The 19,638-nt window shown below is 36.0% G+C and overlaps 1 protein-coding gene across 2 annotated transcripts in view; it reads left to right on the plus strand.

Moving 5' to 3' along the window:
• Positions 1-9,387, plus strand: part of LOC131064460 (uncharacterized) — a 29,172-nt gene extending 19,785 nt beyond the window's left edge. For both annotated transcript variants that reach the window (XM_057998610.2, XM_057998609.2), the window contains exons 3-5: positions 8,106-8,393; positions 8,531-8,649; positions 8,760-9,387. In XM_057998610.2, coding sequence (XP_057854593.2) covers positions 8,106-8,393; positions 8,531-8,649; positions 8,760-8,995 — 643 coding nt within the window. In that variant the 3' untranslated portion in view covers positions 8,996-9,387. The remainder of the gene's footprint in view (positions 1-8,105; positions 8,394-8,530; positions 8,650-8,759) is intronic.
• The last annotated feature ends 10,251 nt before the right edge of the window (positions 9,388-19,638 follow it).

Consider the following 19,638-nt stretch of genomic DNA (forward strand, 5'->3'; position numbering starts at 1 on the left):
AAAAAATTGTAAAAAATTGTCGAAAAATAGACACAAACTACTTTTTACAAAAATTTAAGGGCATTTCCATAGCATATAGATACAAAGAGTAAATAAAATAGAGTTTAACCCATGAATTGTAGAAAATAGATTTTGTTGTTTATATTCATATTTGCTGATTACATAGGCAAATATTCATTTAACTTTTTAAAAGGGCAATCACCAAATACACCAAATAGTTGTTTAAGTCAAAGATCAAAGATTAGCTAAGTCTATGAAGTAGCTGAGATCAAAATTTATCAGGTAGAGATCCAGCTATTGTTAGGAATTTAGTAAAAGTGGAAGCCATTTTGAAGTGATCCAAGACTATCATTGTGATTGAGGCAAAGAGTTTTCTAGGGGTAGTTCAATATTTGAGAAATCTTATCAAATCATATTCCCTGATGACAATTGGTAAGTCTTTTATATGGGGTAGAATTGAACAAAAGGCATTTGTTTAGCTGAAGTAAAAGATTAGCAAGCCATTGGTTTTGGCAATGCCTATCTTGCAACTACTAGTTTAGGTGAAGACAAATCTTAATGATTGTGGAAAAATTTTAATGATTGTGTGCTGGAAGCTCTTTTATTACAACTATGTAAGCTTGTTTGTTGTCATTTAGATTTATTTCATGGATCACTTTGGATATATTGCTCACGTAATGAGTTGTATGTCTTTGTTTGAGCAAAAATTAACTATATTTGTTTGAGCAAAAATTAACTATATCAATTATAAATTTAAAATTATATATCTATATCTATATATATTATGTCTTCGGTCGTTTAGTGTTGTGGTAGAAACACTCCATTGGTGAGGCAACCACCAAGGTTCAAACCCCATATTGGGCCATTGAGCTCGCTGGCTTTTTTGCCTTTGTTGGGTCATTGAGCTCGTAGATTTGAACAAGTGAAGTGTGGGGAATGATGAACCCCCCAAAAATGGACAAAATAACAAATTTTTTTAACGTTGATTCCACATTGAATTTGATTTTGTCTTTAGATAAACCCTATTTTTAAGCAATTTAGTAATTTCACAAGTTTTTCTAGGGTTTTGCAAGTTTTTACAATGATTTTTTTTCACTTTTCTTGCCTTTTTTTTTGATTTTTAACATGATTTTAACGTGATTTAAATGCAAAAAATCATTGAAAATTGGTTCAATGATTTTTTCGGGGAATAAATTGGCTGGTTCCAGGAGTCAAGATTAATCAGGTATAATCGTGATTTTTTGCAGACTATTGCTTCTATGGTACTAACAACAAGTTCCTTGTTTGCTCTTAGTCCCACTGCATAAGTGGAAGAGGTTGGCTCTGCCGCCTATCTTTGGGCAGTGATATCTCATAATCTGGAAATCCATATTGTGCATTGTAAAGCTGATTAGTAGTACTAACAACTATCTATTTTAGATTGTTGCTCTTAGTCCCACTGCATAAGTGGAAGACGTTGACTTGCCGCCTTTCTTATTTATTGTAATGCTGTCCTCTCGCTGAATAAGCGGTCGAGTTGATTGCAATTTCGTTTTCAGTCCTCCCTCTGGATAAGTGGTCGAGTGATTGTTGTTATTCTTAATTCCTTGGAATATCGTAAATTGGCTGGTTGCACTGCCAAATTGTTGTATAAGTTCTTCCACCCGCTCGACAAGCGGAAGGAGCTGGCTTGTCGCCCAGTATTGTACTTGCATTGTAATTTCTAGCAGTTTATTGTGCTAACGATCCCCTTAGCACCGTATGCTCTCACCTTCCCATATTGGGCTCTTGGTGATCAAAAAGTGGAAGGGTTACTTTCAGCAGTGTTTGATTATTATTATCTAACCCTAACAGGTGTTTGTGTTGATTGTAATTGGGGAAAAATAAAAAAAAATAAAATTAAGGGGTATATTTCAACTAACAAACCCAAATCCCTTTTCAAAATTGTCATACCAGCATACTAGGTTCTTGAACTCGAACCAGTGCTCGAACCCAAACCGACAACTTAGCTATGAAGTAATGCAAAGTAGGCAAAGCCAATGAGGCTAACTGCCATGAAGTACGATCAACTTTGGGATTGCAGTTCCTGATGTTTTTGCAATGGGTTGTTATTCATGATGAAGTGAGGCTAGCTAATCAAAACCTTTTTATATGAACAAAGTAAATAGATTAGATTGTCTTACGCTAGCCAGATGTGATCATATTCAATACAAAATGGATTGCTTACAATCACTTGGTTCAGTCACACTCTGAGTTATACCACTATTCATTGCTAAATAATACAATACAAGAGCCTTCATCCTCTCAATCTAATTGAAAGCCAGTACAAAGGCATTTATTGCTGTTTACTCAATCCTCATTTAATCTATGTTCTACCAAGTTTTTAGGATGGAGATGGCAAGGGTTGGGGGGATGTGTTTTCGAGGTGGATTATTTTGAGACAATTTTAGGCGATGGCAAAATGGATGGCTATATGAAAAATAGGGAAAATTTAAAAACTATAGAGAAAATTTCAACTATTCATATTATAACATTGGTAAGGCCTTCATTATATACATTATAGGTCTTTAATACACAACAGTAGAGTTGAATTGAAAGTTAACATGTGAGTTGAACAAATTAACAAATGTCAAAATTTATTTGCTTTTATAATTCATTGTCAATTTGCACATATGGTAGGTATATTAATATATTATATAAAATAAAAAATACAGCAAAATGCCCAAAATCTGCAATTGTCAACTACAAAATGAGAAAGATATAGAAAGTATGATGCTGCCCCTAATTGGCATTCACCAACATTGCATCAAAATCAGAGTCTAATTTTGAGTCATTTCCACTATGAGGGACCATCTCATCCAATGGAACTCAAACCAATCCCTCTGTGTCTCCTCCTCATTGATTTGGGTGGTGTCTTTGGAATCAACATCCCATCATAAAGCTGGAGTCTGCCAATACTTTGAAGCCTGGCAATCCTGAAGTTGCAAAACACTATGTATGACCACCAACTTCCTTACTCATCCAAAGGTAAGCTTATTCCTCTTGATAGAGTGGATGAAGCTGTATATGTATCAATTCCTCTACAATAGAAGAATTAACAACTTGTGAAAGGAGGCAAATGGTGAGAACCTCAACTTTGGTGTATCTTTGTATTGCTTTTTCCACCATCCAATAGGATCAGTTTGAACTAATGTAGTTCTATCTATTTTTGCCTCTAATTTGTTGAATGTTGGATTGTGAAAATTAGTAAAGGCAAACCATTGTGTACGAATTACAATTGACTCCTTGCTTGAATAAATCTTTTGAAGGGCTTTTATTAACCTTTCTTTCACCTCTTCATCATCACAAGGAAGAAGTCTCCCAAAATTTGATGCATACCATTTGAGATTTAGAGCAAAGGCTGCCATAGAAAATGGGGTGTTAATACTGTTCTGTTGTTGCATCACAATGGGCTTAATATGCTGCTCGTATAATCTCAAATTAGGATCTCTATTACAAAGTGCTGGCTTCATTTGTCCAATCCTGCAGACAATTGTCTCACAAATCTCTCCAAGACTAGGAGAGTTCATATTGACATATTTAATGACATCTACACTAGGTAAGTTGAAAGAGCAAACATATTTGCAAACAAAAAATTCAAAAACGACAATTTAGAAAATTAGAAACAATAAAATCAACAATTTCTTACCTCATAGTGGGCCACTAGTCATCATCAAGGCTCTTTTTGTTTGATGTTTTTCCTTCAATAGTATGTTTGTAGTAAGCCATCTACTCCTCTCTGAATTAATCATCATCAATTGTAGAGCCTCCTACATTTCAAAACATTTCAAACATCCTTTCTATTAAAACAAATTAATTTACATACCTAGTCTCCATAGGTCCTAGGAATTCTTTCTTGAAAAAAGCTCTGAAGTGGGTAAGTTAGGTGTGGTGGTTGCAAATGAACATCTAAATATCGGGAACTTTTGTCATCACTTGCTGCATCCAATCTATCTTCCTTATGTCTTTCAATGTGGTTCAATGCATGAATACAACGTGGGTTCCAATAAGATGTGCTTGTAAGCACCCTTCATCATCATGCCAATTAATTTGCACATGTGTTGAATCAATGACACTTGTACAAAATTTGAGGCTTCAAACTTCTCTATTGCCTCTCTCAAAATATGTAATTGAGAGTTTGTATTCTTGTACTTGAACAATCAATAGCTCTAAGAAATTAAGAGCTAGTTGCACATGTGACTATGATGTTAATGAGTGGTCGATGCCTAATATTAGTCTACTCATTTGTGATGAACCGGTGAAAGATAAGACCACCTGGCTTGGACAACTATGCAAGTTTGTCTCCTTCCAGAAAAATCAGAGGAAGAAATTAGATTACTGCCAGCTGTTAGTCTTATCTTTTGTAGGAAAAAAAAATCAGATTTGGTCTTGAATCTTCTAGTTAGAACCATCGACTTCTTGAAGAAGCCTACTTTTGTTTTGTAGTGACAACTGTATCCGTTTTGTCTTGTAGTGACAGCTGTATCCTAGAAGGGAAATTAGATCTGTCTTGTCTCTAGTAGCAAACCGCCTTAGGGTTTCTTGTGAAGGTGGTTCCCTAAACTGCCCTATGTTATTATATATTGCAGTCTCAGTTTGATTTTGGGGTATGCTGGCTAATTTGTATGCTGTTGTGCATGCCTGGGTGAAGGGACGAAACCCCCACGAATCATCCATGCTCTGCTGTGTATTGCTCAAACTCCATTTTGGGTCTGCAATATCTGTAGCTGGAAGTCTGTTGTTAGAGGATTCGGTGTTATGTAAGCAAACTGCTGCTGTTAAGAGTTTTGTTCCTGTTTTCTATGAATAAATGAGAATTCTAGAATTTGCAGTTTCTAAGTAAATCTATGTAGCACGATTAAATGTTTGAATGATCTATAAAATAATTTTGAGGTTCAGTTTCTTTTCTTATATCTATATTGTGTTGGCAAGTCCGTTTTTGAATTTAACAGCTTAATAAGAGCAAGAGATTCAGAATTTCAGATCATATAGATCGTAAAGGTCTTTACATCATTCATGACAATAAAGCAGTTATTAATCCAAGTCTGTCTCATATCCTCCATCACCATCCTCACCTTAAGAGTATTATTTGTCAAGGAGGGTAGTGCATAGTTTATGCTTTCCAAGGGGGGTGAATGAGGGTTCAACAAAAGCTACATCTTTGAACATTTGTTTGAAGTAAGGAGAATGTGTTATATGAAATGGAATGGCATAGCCATAGCAAAAATTGGCAATGGAAGAATCTATCGCATCTTGTACTTACTTATTGAACATACTTGCAAATGCCTCTGCCTTTTGACTAACACTAGTCTTTCTCTTTTCTCTTGTAGAAATATCATCACTACCACTAGCAACCATGGAGGGCATAGGCATAGCTGATTGTGTTGGTATTGGCACACCCTTAGACTTTGCTTCAGCATCTATATGCAATCTATCAACCTCTACCTTTTCATCCTCCTTTATATCTAGACACACCTTAATTCCATGTCCTATAAAACCCAAGAACACTAAAATCTTTTTTTGCAAATGTGACACAACCACACTCTACTACACCTCGAATCTTTCTTTTTGTCTTTGCATAGGGCTATCACAAATTGGAGAAGAGGTTTTTTGGAATTAAAAAGGTTATTTGCATAAGTTTTTAAAATGAAAGAAGGGCACTCAAATGGGTTTTGTGGTTCTTCTTCACCTATAGCACTCACACACCCTAATAAACTCCCTGTCAATGTTGAAACTCACACATTTATTTCTTCCATTTTATATTCAGTACTCTCACTATTGCTACTCACGTTTTGTGAAACAATAAGGCAAGCACAAATTGAAAATAAGAAAATCATGCATTTCTTTCTTAAAATTATGAAAAAAAAATCCTCTCTACTTGTACTCACCCCTCCCCACAAAAAGGTAGAATTGCTTACCTTTTCTACTTCTCTTGCTATCTCACTCCTCATTACTCACTAATGTTGATTTCTCTAATCGTATCTTCAAACTCTGTTCAAAATGATTTTTTTAACCTCTTAACTTGGCTGCATTTTTTTGACATGTAAAAATGAATTAGAATGAAAGAGCGAGGCTTCTTTTTGCTCATTAGGGCTAAGTGTGGTGTGGGGTCCCACCAAAAATATTAAAATAATGGTTTTTTAGTTTGTACTTTTTAAAAAATAATTGACTGCTTTGCTGTAGGATGGCTAGGGGACATCTGAGACATACCCAACATCTGAGACATACCCAACTGTCTTAGGGTCATCCAGGGTCCCCATCTTTTAGGAACATTTCCAAGATGGCTAGGGTTTTTCTTTCAGAATTTGGGGACAGCTGGGGAACATTTCTGGGGTGTCCCTAGAACCTCCTTGTTATGGGAACAGCAAAAAAAATCTCAGGAACATAACTTCTTTTGGGACAAGTTTCATGGTTTTACTTGGGTGAGCTTTTTGCTCCAAACTAGTCATTTGCAACTTGCAAATGATTTGGTAGTGGTTCCTTACATGCTATTAGAACTTCAGATGTGCCAAACAAAATGATAGCAATGAGAAATGATTCACAAAAAGGCCTCATGTAGGTCAAGGCTTGCAATGATCTAAGATATAGAGAGAGCTAGTCCTATAACTTGACCGCTCAATTCAAATATGCTCATAAGGATTCGAGAAATAGAATTAACTATGGTTGGCTTAAATCACTTGCTTTTATGAATTGCATATCATTTTTGCCTTGTATAAAGGTTATGCTAATGCTATAGAAGCTTTTGAATGGATTCTGAGAATAATAGCATATGCATTTTTGGAATCTTTGTTCAAACACATCATGCAAGGCATAGATGAAAAAATCTGCAAAAAATCTTTTAACTCTCAATTTTTTGCGAGTCATTTATGGCAACAATTTAATCTGCAAAAAAAATAGGGCGATCTATTGAAAAAAATCGCAAAAAAAATAGGGCGATTTATTGAAAAAAATTGCAAAAAATCGGGAGAACTCAAATAAATCTGCAATAATGATTTGTCGGGTATTCTTTTACTGATTACCATCATGCAATTGATTACATAACCTTGCACCTTACCATTTGTGAATCAATTAGTGTAATTGTGTACCTATCCACAACAAGTTAAAAAATAGGTGCCTTCAAGGGATGTGGCGTCTCTGTGGGAAGAATTTCAATCCTTTGGGTGTATGTGTGAGGAAAACTTCAGTGTGGTGTTTTTGAATGATATGGTAGTTTCATATGGAAGTCTCATGCTTCTTGAACCATGTTCTTGATGCTGAAGGTATGTTGTGAACGCTGACAAAGTTCATCAATGTGTATGAGATGATCCGAGCTGAAAATTTGAAAGGCTTTGTGTGCACATGCTAATGCCAGCTATTGAACAAACTACAAAGTATTTTTATTATGGAAGATGTGAAGTAGAGGAGAACTTTAATTCTACAGAAAGGAGATTAAAGCAATGCAAATCCTTTGTAATATGTATTGAACTCAAATTCATTTAGAGGTTGCACTTATTTTTTGGTATATGATATGTATTTAACTCAAACTTTGGTTTATATATGATGAAAAACAATAATATGCTCTACAAATTCAGTGTATATGTTTGTTTTTCAAGAATATTTTAAGAATTATATATTTTCAAATGTTCAATGAGTTTTTGCTGTTTTTTTCCCGACTTTTCAAAAATTTTGAGCCAAAAGAGTTATTGCCGAGTAAGAGTTTTTCATCTTTGATGCAAGCAAGGTGTAGGGGACTAGAGGTTCAAAATTTCGACATTAAATGTAAATTGAAATTTAGCTATAATGCTTGCGAGGATTTTCAAATAAAAAAGGCTACTTACTACAAATATGTAAGACAATTCTTCTGATTGATGCTATTTTTAAATTCTACAACCTATTTTGAAATATTTCAAGTTTATATTTGCTGAGTATTTTTTCTGCTTTTTCTTCACATGAACCGGATCGATCATGTTTTGAATTGCAAGTTGAGCTTTTGATGCCCACGATTGCGGGTTGCATGGAATTGTTTGAGTGGAATTAATTTTAATGTTTATAAAGGGTTCTTTGCAAGCTATTCTTTTTTTTCTAAATTTGTTATTACTTTCCAACAGTTTTGCTACAGGCATAGAGAATGCTCAATCAGACTCTGGAAGAGATTCTCTTGCTGAAGCTCGTGAAGCTCCTCCAGAAGGATTACATGAACATCATGGAGCCCCTGCCAGAGATGCACAGGGACAGAGAAATGACAACCAAAGGCAGATGGTGAGAAGGTTTCAAGTGGGATTCCAATTGGATTTGTTGCTCATTCTCAAGCTTGCTATTGTGGTATTTGTTTTCAATCAAGATGGATCTAAGGAGAGATTGTTTCTTTTGCTGTCCCTTGCAACCTTGGTTTACTTGTAAGTGAATGGCATTTTCATCATCACAGCTGAGACCATCTTTTCTGTGCAAATATATTTATCACAATTCACCCCATTTTTTATAACTTATTGATGGAAATCTGTTATTATGGGAACAACATTTTTGAGGATTGCAGGTATCAAACTGGAGCTCTTGCTCCTCTCTTACAATGGATTTCAGAGAGTGCTCAACGAGTTAGGCTACCACCTCAGCCTCCTGCTCGAGTTGTAAACCCTCAGCATGTTGCTAGGGCTGGTAAGCCTGCAGAGGGAACTTGTTAACAGTTACAGTTTAGTCTTACCATATATACAATGCCTTTGATAATTTTGAATTGTTCCCTAATGATAACTATATGTGTTTTGCAGAGGGACTCCAAGAGGCTGGAAATGAGCCTAATGCACAAAATGTTGAAAGGCAGGGTCCTCAAGATGTGGACATTCAAGAGGTTGGTAACGGTCTTGATGGACCTGCTGACAGAGTCAATCAGGGAGCTGGAGATCCACAAGGGCTTAATTGGTGGGGATTTATGAAGGAGGTTCAGATGATCGTTGTAGGCTTTGTGATGTCTCTTTTGCCTGGCTTCCATCATCATGCTGACTAGATCATTTCTCATTTCAAGGTCTTTTCTAAATGAGATAAGAATAAACAAAATATAAGTTTTTTTCAGTCCCGTGGCAGATGGGTGGACTTAATTTAGCTGCCTCTATTATAGCCGTTGATTAGTTTTCAATTTGTTGAGATGTAATTACAGTTGAACATAAAGATATTAGGGCAGAATACCATCAAAATGTCCAAGGTAAATGGAAAGAAATCTTGTTACTGGCTTCTCCAATGATGTTTCACAGGCCAAATTTGTATCGTGGCCCGGTCATATTACAAGGATTTTATCTTTTAATCTTTTATAATTATCATTTAAAATTTTTGGTATGATGCCACAGTTTTTCGTCACAATTCTCAATAAAATTGCTATGTCAAATTCCATTTTTTTTATTACACACCTTTTGTCTTTGTCGGTGCCTCAATTCAATTTCTCAAATTCTAGTGTAACAAAGTGTAGGGATGTTTTTGTTTTCTCTCACGTTTTTTGCCTGCTACGCCCCTTTGTGGGTTGTTTATGTAGGCCATCATCGTTAAATGTTTTGTTTTGCAACTTCGTTTCTTAGTTAGCTTTTCAGGCCGGGACACCATAAGAGAACCCCATACTCTTATCTAACAAAAAAATACTTTTCGATTCAAAATGACAACCATCAATTTGCATGGAACACCTACTATATATGTGCTGACATGGAAAATATACATCGTATTGGAAATGCTTAAAATATTACTTGGTAAATATTGTGATGCTATTTGTAAGGCTGACTGAAAATAATTTGATTATTTTATTGTGTTAGAAGTTAAGAGAGTTGTTTTTTAAAAAGAAAAAAATCTCTGGTGAGTTATGGAGTGCATACAACGGTTATTCCTTTAGTGAAGTAGAGGTCAAGGGATATGATAGACACACCATGCAGGGACACAAACACAACACTCAGTTTATCCGCAACTAATTATCGGCAAAGTTCTGCTTAAGCTTCTGACGACTGAGGATTGTACAAGGTCATAGACTGTCAATTTAACTTCACTGACTTAAGAGAACATGTACCAGAAGTTGCTATTTGATTAGAAGGGTTTGTCTACTAGACAAGGTTTTTTTTTGACCTTGTACCAGTATGACTCTACTCTACATGTTTAGTTGTTTGTCTCTTTGTAATATTTGCAACTACAGTAGTACTTTTGGTAAGTTTAATCAGATCACACAGTACACAGATTTAAGTTGTAGTTGATTACAAATTTGATAGAAACTGGAGAACTAGTTTTGTTGTTTAGGATATTGCTTTCTATAATGCGGACGATGGTAATGGATTGGGTTTTACAATACAACACAAAAAATGGAATTTAATATCTAAAAAATTCGTTATCTTGATTAACATTTCAAACTGAGAGTTGTTTAACAATTATCATGATGCATAGTGCATAGTCTAATATTAGAGGCTATTTAGTGAAAATATCTACACCATTTAGATTTTTTAGGGTATGAGGACAATTAGTTAACTACAATATATCACTTTGAAGAAGGAAAGAACTTTACCATTATTTATTTAAGACCATAGGTAACAATGGGCAGTTGTGTTTGTTTTTAAGATGCATGTGATATGAGAGGTAAAATGGAGATTATGGTCTTTGTAAGGTCGAAGTGTTTTGTGATTGTTTTTGATTAGGTAAAATAGGTTTTGAAGCGGCCCCGAAATCCTTTACAAGCAGATTTTATGGGGATTTGGAACCCACAAATTGAAAGCTGTCAAAGGATAGACAAAGGTAAACAGCAACCCAACAACAACATACCAAAAAGTTAACAATATCAAAGATCTGTTTGCTAGAGAAAAAGGCTGAAGCCACCGACAAACTTAACTCATGAGATCCATCATGGGTTTTAAGAAGGCTCCCATAACCTTAACAAATGCTGCAACAAGCAAGACGCAAATTACTCGCAACTTAAAAACAATATTAAATAAGCAGATGAACCAAAGAGACCCTACTGAAACAATAAGTGGCCTAAGCCAACAAACACAAAAGATGGGTTTTGAAAGACTCCCATAACTTTACGATGTAGGTCCAAGCAAATATTACCATCCTCAAAGTCCTCATCACAAGCATTGAGATAAGACACCTTTGGAATCCACCACAATAGGATAGGAAAAGTGTCAACCAAAGGAAGGGCAACCACAACCCCCTTACAACAACTCCCACCATCTGTTGGAGACCAAGTCTCCACCTCAATAGAAGACACCTTTACATTAATAGGATAAATTTGCAACAATCGGAAAAGGAACACCCTTGAAATCCACCTCAATAGGATACACAGAATGTCAATCTAAAGAAGGGCAACAACCACCCCCTTACAACATCTCTCACCATTTGCTACAAACTAAACATCCACCTTTATAGGATAGATATAAAGAATAGAACCACCCATCACCTCCCACTCCCCCTCAATGGGAGCAATAAAGGTATGAGAGCAAGAAAGGGCAGCAAGAGCCTCCAAAGAACAAAACCATAGTATAGGAGCAAAAAACCCCCTAGTAGCAAAAACCCCTAACCAAAAACAAGAGACAGGCCCTTGAGGGAAAGAGACACAGGTCGAAACCAAAAAAAGAGAAAGGGAGTGCTAGAAGATAGGAAGAGAAAAAGCACACCCAACTTAGCGAAAATCTTGACCAAAAGATCTCCACCGAAAAAGATCCGAGAAGCCAAACTAGCCAAGAACCAAACTCTAATAGAATTGCCCAACAAAGAGCCACCAAAAGTGGAAAAATCAGACGGGGCAACAAAATCAAACCCCTCAACCACAACAAACCAACCAAGCTCACCACTAAGAGGAGCATGAAGATTCACACAAGAGAAAAGAGCCAAGCCCCCAAGTCCTACTGTGGGATAGAGAGATCTCGGCACATGGAGAGAGCACAAAATAAAGCCCTCACCATGAACAAAACCACAAATTGAGTGAGGAAGAGGAAACAATAACACTCCATAGGGCCCAAAAGAGTAGCACTGTCACCTCCCACCACCCAGAAATAAGCAAGTACCTCCCAGACAAAAGAAAAGAGGGAAAAGCTAGCAAAACAAGCCAACACGTCCACGGGGAGGATGGAGACTCCAAAAAACAAATGACAACATGAAGAGAAGCACCCCAATAAAAAACAAGCTCTGACACACCACAACATCCTCCACAAACACTGCTCCCAAAAATAGCATCAGGAATGAACCAATCACCACAGGAGACAAAGGAACCACTCATGGCCACAACCTCCAACCAAAGAAAATGGACCAACTAGGTGAGAACAATGATCCCAAAAGTCATCGCTAAGTAGATCCACTCGATGTAGAGCGGATCAAGAGCCAAACGGAGGAACAACTTCCCCAACCCACAACACAAGAAAGAACCCGCTCTGCCAAGGAAAACCTGCCATGAAGAAACCAAAATAGACAAAAAGAGCCAGCCACATAATAGCCAACCTATAGATTGACCCACAACCACAACATCGTCATCACCATCATCCTCATCAATTGCATCACTGCCCTCGCCTAGGGTTTCAAATGTTCCCAATTTGCTTTTTTCTCCACTTTCCACTTCCATTGTGTTTGCTTTGTGAATTTGTTATTCTTATGATTAAGATTTTTTTTATGTTGTAGCATTTGGATTTATTTGTATGATAGTTTTTGTTTTTTTTGGAAAAGGAGGGGTACAAATTTATTAATCAACAACAATCAATACAAAGCAGAAAGAGCTAATAAGATAAAAAAGAAGCCACAAGACAAGAAAGAATACAATCAACCAATCAAGGCCCTCTTAAAGCCCCCAAATAATCTCTCATGTACTCCATAACTAACTCTTTTAATGTTCGAGAATACTTTGAGGACAAATATTCCCAATCTCCAACGTTCTACATTTCCATTTGCTCAGAAGCCTATTTTGCCAAACAACTCGCTACTTTGTTCTACTATCGAGGAATGTGACAAAATGTAACATAATCCAAAGAACTACAAAGTCTACAAATTTGATTGACCACCAAGGCCAATTTTCAATTCATTCCCTCCACCCGTCGCTTATTCAACATCTCAACCACTTTTTGTTAATCAAATTTACAGATGAGCTTCCATAAAATTGTTAGTATGTTGCCCTTTCTACAAAGGAAAGAAGAAATTGACAACCCCAAACTATCTTTACCTATTCCACTAATCCTAGCATTCTCAGGATTTACTCTGGAAGAAACTTTAGTATTAATCTTCAACATATCATGAGGAGGGAGCGATCAACAAACATCATGACGAGCCTTGCTCTTGGCATGCCAACTCGCCCTGGAAAAGGGGAACCTCACGCCACATTTAGCTAATCCCAAATTTTGAATTATGTCCAAATCACTCGAACCCACAGGGGTGGACTGATCACAATTTGCTAATAAGATCTCTTGAAGAACACTAATGATTCTCATTCACAATTTGATGACTCAATATTTTTCTATTCTTTTCAGTTTCTTTCCAACTAATTATATCCAATGTTCCAAGCAATTTGAAGGAAGTCTCAATATTTTTCTACCATTTTTGGTTTCTTTCCAGCTAATTATGTTCCAAGCAATTTCAAGGAAGTATTATCTAGGTGATTACCTAGAAGACCCTAGAACTTGACCAAAGAGGAGGCATGAACACAAGCTTTATTTCAAGCCCCCACTGGAAATGCCAAGTTTTCCTAGAGAAGGGACACAAAAAAAATATACAAGAAACATTCCTCATTGTTATTATTCAAAATACACATAGGAGGACCCTAAAGTCCCCTCCTTTGTAAATTATCCCATGTGAGGCACCTATTTTGCATAATCAACCACATGAAAAGGTTACATTTAGGTCAAGTAAACTTGTTCCCCTCCTTTGTCCTCCAAGGAACACCCATTCTCCTATGAATTTGACTGTCCAATTCATGGTAACCTTTCCATTCGGATTAGGGCCCCATGCAAGAATATCTCTCCCCTCAAAGGAATTATAAACTTTGCATACCCAAATCTTGACAAGCTTGATGGTCCTCCTCAGAGCCCAGTGGAGGTTCTTTCTATTAAACACTTCCATTGGACCCAAAACCTATTTTTTTGAAATTTGCTACCTTATTCCAACTTGCCTCAAGAAAATTGTCACATAAAGATTGCTAATGTGGGAACATTGAAATGATAGGTGAGAGTCCATCCTAGGAGTCAAACCAAAATAAAGCCTCAAGACTTCTATTACAAATCCAAAATAGCCCCTAATTGATTAACTTAGCAACTCTTTTGTAAGTGCCCCAAATCATAGAACCTTTATCCATAAGGCTACACTGAGGAATAATATTACTATTTACTCTTTTTAAATACCTAGAAGTTAGGATCCTAGCCTAATGTAGGTTTTGATTAATGCACCACTTCCAATAGAGCTTAGCGACCAAAAATTGACCACTAAGATTTGTCTATCGAAGACCAAGACCACCTTCTTGTTTTGACCTACAAATAGATTCCCAATTAACCAAAATCCACTTTTTAAAGAGAAAATTACCAACCCATAAGAATTGAAGGGAGAGAGCATCAAACTCATAAGCAAAGCTTGAAGGAGCCACTTGCACAAATATCCTGTATAAAGGGAAAGTTTGAACCACCAACTTTACAAGTCATTCTTCCAACAGTTGAAAGCCATTTGTAGGTCCAATGACTAACTCTTCCACAAAACTTATCTAAAACATCCTGCCATAATCTTCTAGGCAGAGGGCCCACAACAATGGGAATCCCAAGATGAAAAAAGGAAGGGAGCCTATTTGAAATTTTACAATTTGAGCAATCTTGATCTAAATAATCTTAGGAGTATTAAAGAAGAATGTGAAGGACTTGTCCTCATTAATCCTTTGCCTCGAGGCTGCCAAGTAAATAGACAAATACTTTCTTAGATTGACTATCTCATTAACTTTGACTAAGCCCACTAGACCTATGTCATCCATAAACTATAAATGAGAGTGTAGAGACAACTTGTTACCTCAATTCATCCTTGAATTAGACCTCTCCTCACACAAGACTTGATAAATCTCTCCAAGCCTCCAACCATTAAAGTAAATAAATAAGGTGAAAGGGAATCACCTTGTTGAAGACCTAAAGAAGCTCCAAAAAGCTTAGAGGACTCGCTATTGATGAGAATTGAGAAAGAGAAGGAAGTGACAAAACTCATGACCCACTTGATCTAGTCACTGTCAAACTCAAAAGCCGCCAAAACCTTATGCAGGAAATCCTATTTAACACTATCATAAGCTTTGGCCATGTTTGTAGAAGCAAAGATTGTGCTCTAATACCATGTAGTTGATGATACAACCATAGGAGCCAAGAATCATCTACAAGCAAAACTCTTGTCACACAAAAGAGATCAAACAAGGATAATATGCTCCATGAGAACTTGAGAATTTTGTATTATTACACACAAATATTGAAGATACAATGAATGAATGAATGACTTGATTTATAGAAAGCAAGATATGCTCTAATCCTAAAATTAGGAAAAGTAAAGAAAAGAAAAGAGGAGCTAAATAAAGCTCAACTACAATTGAACTAAAGCTAGAAAACCATAACTCTAGATGAAAAAAGCACCTAAGTTTAGCTTAAGTGAAAATGTAATTAAATGACTTCATTAATAAATAATTAGACAATTGTCCTAATTACTCCAACACCCCCCATAAGAATAACTTAGGGATAAGCTAAAGAACTAACACAAATGCATGCATGAATGAGTCTCAACAACAAAGGCTTGATCAAGTACTCATGTACAAATCAATGCAAATCAATGGAACTCTCAAAAGTGGAGAAAAGGAGAAAAACTCAATGGAAAAAAACCATTCTCTAAAAGAGAGAAATAAATGAAAAAGAATGTACACGTCACAAACATAAAGTACTCAAGATACCCCATGAGTGTTGAACCAGTCACAAAAGTACAATCAATGCCCCCCCATAAGAGAGAGAATGAGGTTTGGAATGTAGCTCCTGTGCCAATGATGAATGCTTGAAGTTAGAACATTATCTGCTACCTGCAAACAAAATTTATTCTCTTAGAAAGAAACAAATCCACCATAGATATGAGAAGTCACTCCCATAAACTAGAAGATGTAGGAATCCAAATCCAAATGGCATGACCTTGACAAAGGGAAATTATGAGTCTCGGTGACATGCAATCTTAACACATCTTAGATGGCTAGATATTTTTCCTTATTTGTATGGAATCATATCTAAACTAGTGACTCTAGGAGGTAGATTAGCTTAGGGTAATATCATAGACTATATTGTACGAGTTATTTGTTATAGTGTTGATCATGACACTATATGTAGTATATCGGACCTTGAATGTCCCTGCACACTTTGAAATAGACTTTGGAAGATACATGGAGACCCTCATATCTCTCTATTTCTAGAGGATATTGCAATAGATTGTCTTCTTTCCTTGTACATACAGATTTAATACCCTTATATAATGATACTTTAGAGGATATTGAGTATATCACAAGTCTTGCATGTTTAGATGGATCAGAGGCCTATCTTCATGTTCCTATTCGTCACATTAAGATCCCATCTCAATCACCTATGTCTGTTGTTCTTCATCTAATTGGAATTGGCTCATGCATAGCCATATAAAAGTTGATGATACCACCACAAGAGCCAAAAATCATCTGCAAACAAAACACCTGACACACAAAAGAGGTCAAGAAAATATAATATGCTCCATAACAAACTGAGAATTCTGTATTATTGCACATAAGAATATTGGAGATACAATTACAATGAAGGCTTGCCTTTTATAGAAAGAAATAAATTCTCTAATCATAAAATTAGGAGAACTAAAGTAAAGCATGAAGGAGCTAAATAAATCTCAACTAAAGCTAACTAAAGTATCACTAAGTGAACTTAAGCTAGAAAAGCATAACTCTAAATAAAAAAACACCTAAGTTCATCTTAAGTGAAAAAATAATTAAAGGGTCTAATTAATTAAGTAATTAGATAATTGTCCTAATTATTCCTATACCCCCCTTAAGATTAACTTAGGGATAAGCTAAAGAGATAACGGTGAATGTGAAATGCATGCATGAATGAAACCTGGCAACAAAGGCTTGATTAGGTATTAATGTTCAAACCAATGCAAATTAATACAACTCTCACAACTGGAGAAAAGGAGAAAAACCCATTGGGAAAAAATCATCACCTAAAGAGAGAAAATTCAATAATTGTACTAGAGAAAGAAAGAAAGAGGGAGGACTCAATGTGACCCCCCAAGGACTGCTTCTATTACAATAGTGCAATGAATATCCCCCCATAAGAGAGAGAAAATGAGGATAGGATCCCTAGTGAAGAAGTAGCTCTTGATCCAATGGTCAAAGTTTGAAGATATAACATGATCTATTGTCTGCAAACAACATTTCTCCACTTAAGAAGAAACAAATCCATTGGAGATATGAAAAGCCACTAACATAAATAGGAAGATGTAGGAATCCAAATCTAGACTATGTGCCTCTGGAAATTTCTCATATGTTTCTATGTCCATGATAGATGATGATGCCACAAACCAATCAGGTACATACCCAATCAATGTAGGAGGTGACAAATCAGGACTCTACAAAAAATGATGAAGACATGCTCCATGGGTGATGAATATGGGTTGAAAATATTGATGAAGTTGTCAATAAAGAGGAGATGAATGTTTTCAAATTAATCCTCCGAATCTCTAGTGTGAGAATCCATAAGAAAGCATGATATGTCTACAAGATACAAATCCCAGGTAGCCATATCTAGAAGAATAATTTCCTCTCGCACTAAAACAATGGGGGCTATGCATGAGCCACTGTCAATATGATTAGAAATAACAAAAGATGACGAGGATTAAGATGGGATCTCAATGCAAGGAATATGAACATGAAGACAGGCCTTTGATCCATTGGAACATGTAAGACCCATGATATGCTCAAGCTCCTCTAAAGTATCATTATCCAAGGGCATACAATCTACATGTGCGAGGGGAAGAAGACAATCTATTGTAGGATCCTCTAGGAATAGAGAGATATGAGGGTCTCCATACATCTCCCAAATTCTATTCCAAAATGCGAGGGGACACTTAAAGTTTGATATAGCACACATTGTAATGATCAACACTAGAACAAATCACTCATACAACATGGTCTGTGATATTACCCCAAGTTGTTTTACCTCTTTGATTAACTGGTTCAAGTACGAGTCTATACAAGTAAGGTTGAACATCTAGCACCTGAAATGTGTTAGGATGCCATGTTGCCAAGACTCATTATTGCCCTTTGCTAGGCCGATAACATAAGGATGAACAAAAAAACCCACGACACATCCTCAAATGAAATAAGCAAACCCCAAAAATATCAGCACATATAAAGAACATCAAATAAAACACTCTCCAACAAACATACCCATTTCAAGTGCTAAAACATCCAAGTAATTGACTAGATAGTGATTTTTTTTTTGAATAAAATTTGCCTAGGATTTTAAAAAAATGGGCCCAAGATTTGGATAGAGGACTCTGATAACTTTCCAACAATATCTGGTTTTTGAAAAATGGTTTGGATGTGCAAGGTATGGCCCTAGAAGCACAAAATTCAAGGCTGAATTTGGAGGCCTAGTATGGAAAATTGGAGTAGAATCTGATAAAACCGCCTATAGATTTGGTTTGATGCTGAAACTATCTTTCCAACATCTTGTTTTCAATATTTTGAGCTTGTATATCCAAGTTATGGTAAGAAAAACACACCTAGGTTATTAGGGGAAAGTGAGATTGAAAGGGAGCTTGCATGTGCCTATACTATTGACATCAGGGAATACTCCCCTCATTGGAAAAAATTCTCCCCCATTGTTGATTGAATTATTCAGGATTCCCCCGAGCATTAAAAATAGGAAGACATCACTATAATTAGCAAAGCGCTAATTTTAGTTTGACTGCCAAAAAAGTTTCCAAATGTTGGGATGTTGTCAACATTGGTAAGCACCTACATAGTAGAGTACATGTTGGTATAGATTGCAGGTTAGAGACTTTTTCCACCCCTTTGCTTTAACCACAAATTATCAATAAATTTTTTTGTGAAATCTTTATAAAAATTCTTATAATGCTTCTGGATTCGATTGTGTGCAAGATTTTTATCATCAACGTTTCAAATCAGATGCTATGAAGATTATGAGGATGAGATGCTATGAGGATAATTATGTTAAGTGGAGGATTATCATGTTCTCGTTGATAGATGTTTTATTGCTAGTTAATGTTGTCATATTCTCATGTTGTACTTGAGCAATGATGTTGAGTTACCATAGGGAATGTGTTGTAAATGATTTAAGTTAATTCCGCTTTTGCATTTATGTTCCACGAGATTTGGTTTAGTTAGTGTACATGTTATCTTGAGATATGTGTGTTGTAATAGTTATTTAAAAAAAATAATCCCTATTTCCTAGTTAGTTGGTTAGTTTCTCTAGGGTATTCATGGTGGGCATTACAATGTTGTGGTATGCATTTTTTTTTGTATTACCCTCCTCTCAAGGTTAGTGTAGGAATTTATTTCGCTACTTAAATCCCTTACACAAATATTGCGCTACAATACAATGTAAGAGTGGATATTGTGCTTTTATACCATGTAGAAGTCAATGATACAACAAC

The sequence above is a fragment of the Cryptomeria japonica genome, chromosome 2, assembly GCF_030272615.1.
Source record: "Cryptomeria japonica chromosome 2, Sugi_1.0, whole genome shotgun sequence".
In the NCBI taxonomy this organism is placed as follows: domain Eukaryota; kingdom Viridiplantae; phylum Streptophyta; class Pinopsida; order Cupressales; family Cupressaceae; genus Cryptomeria; species Cryptomeria japonica.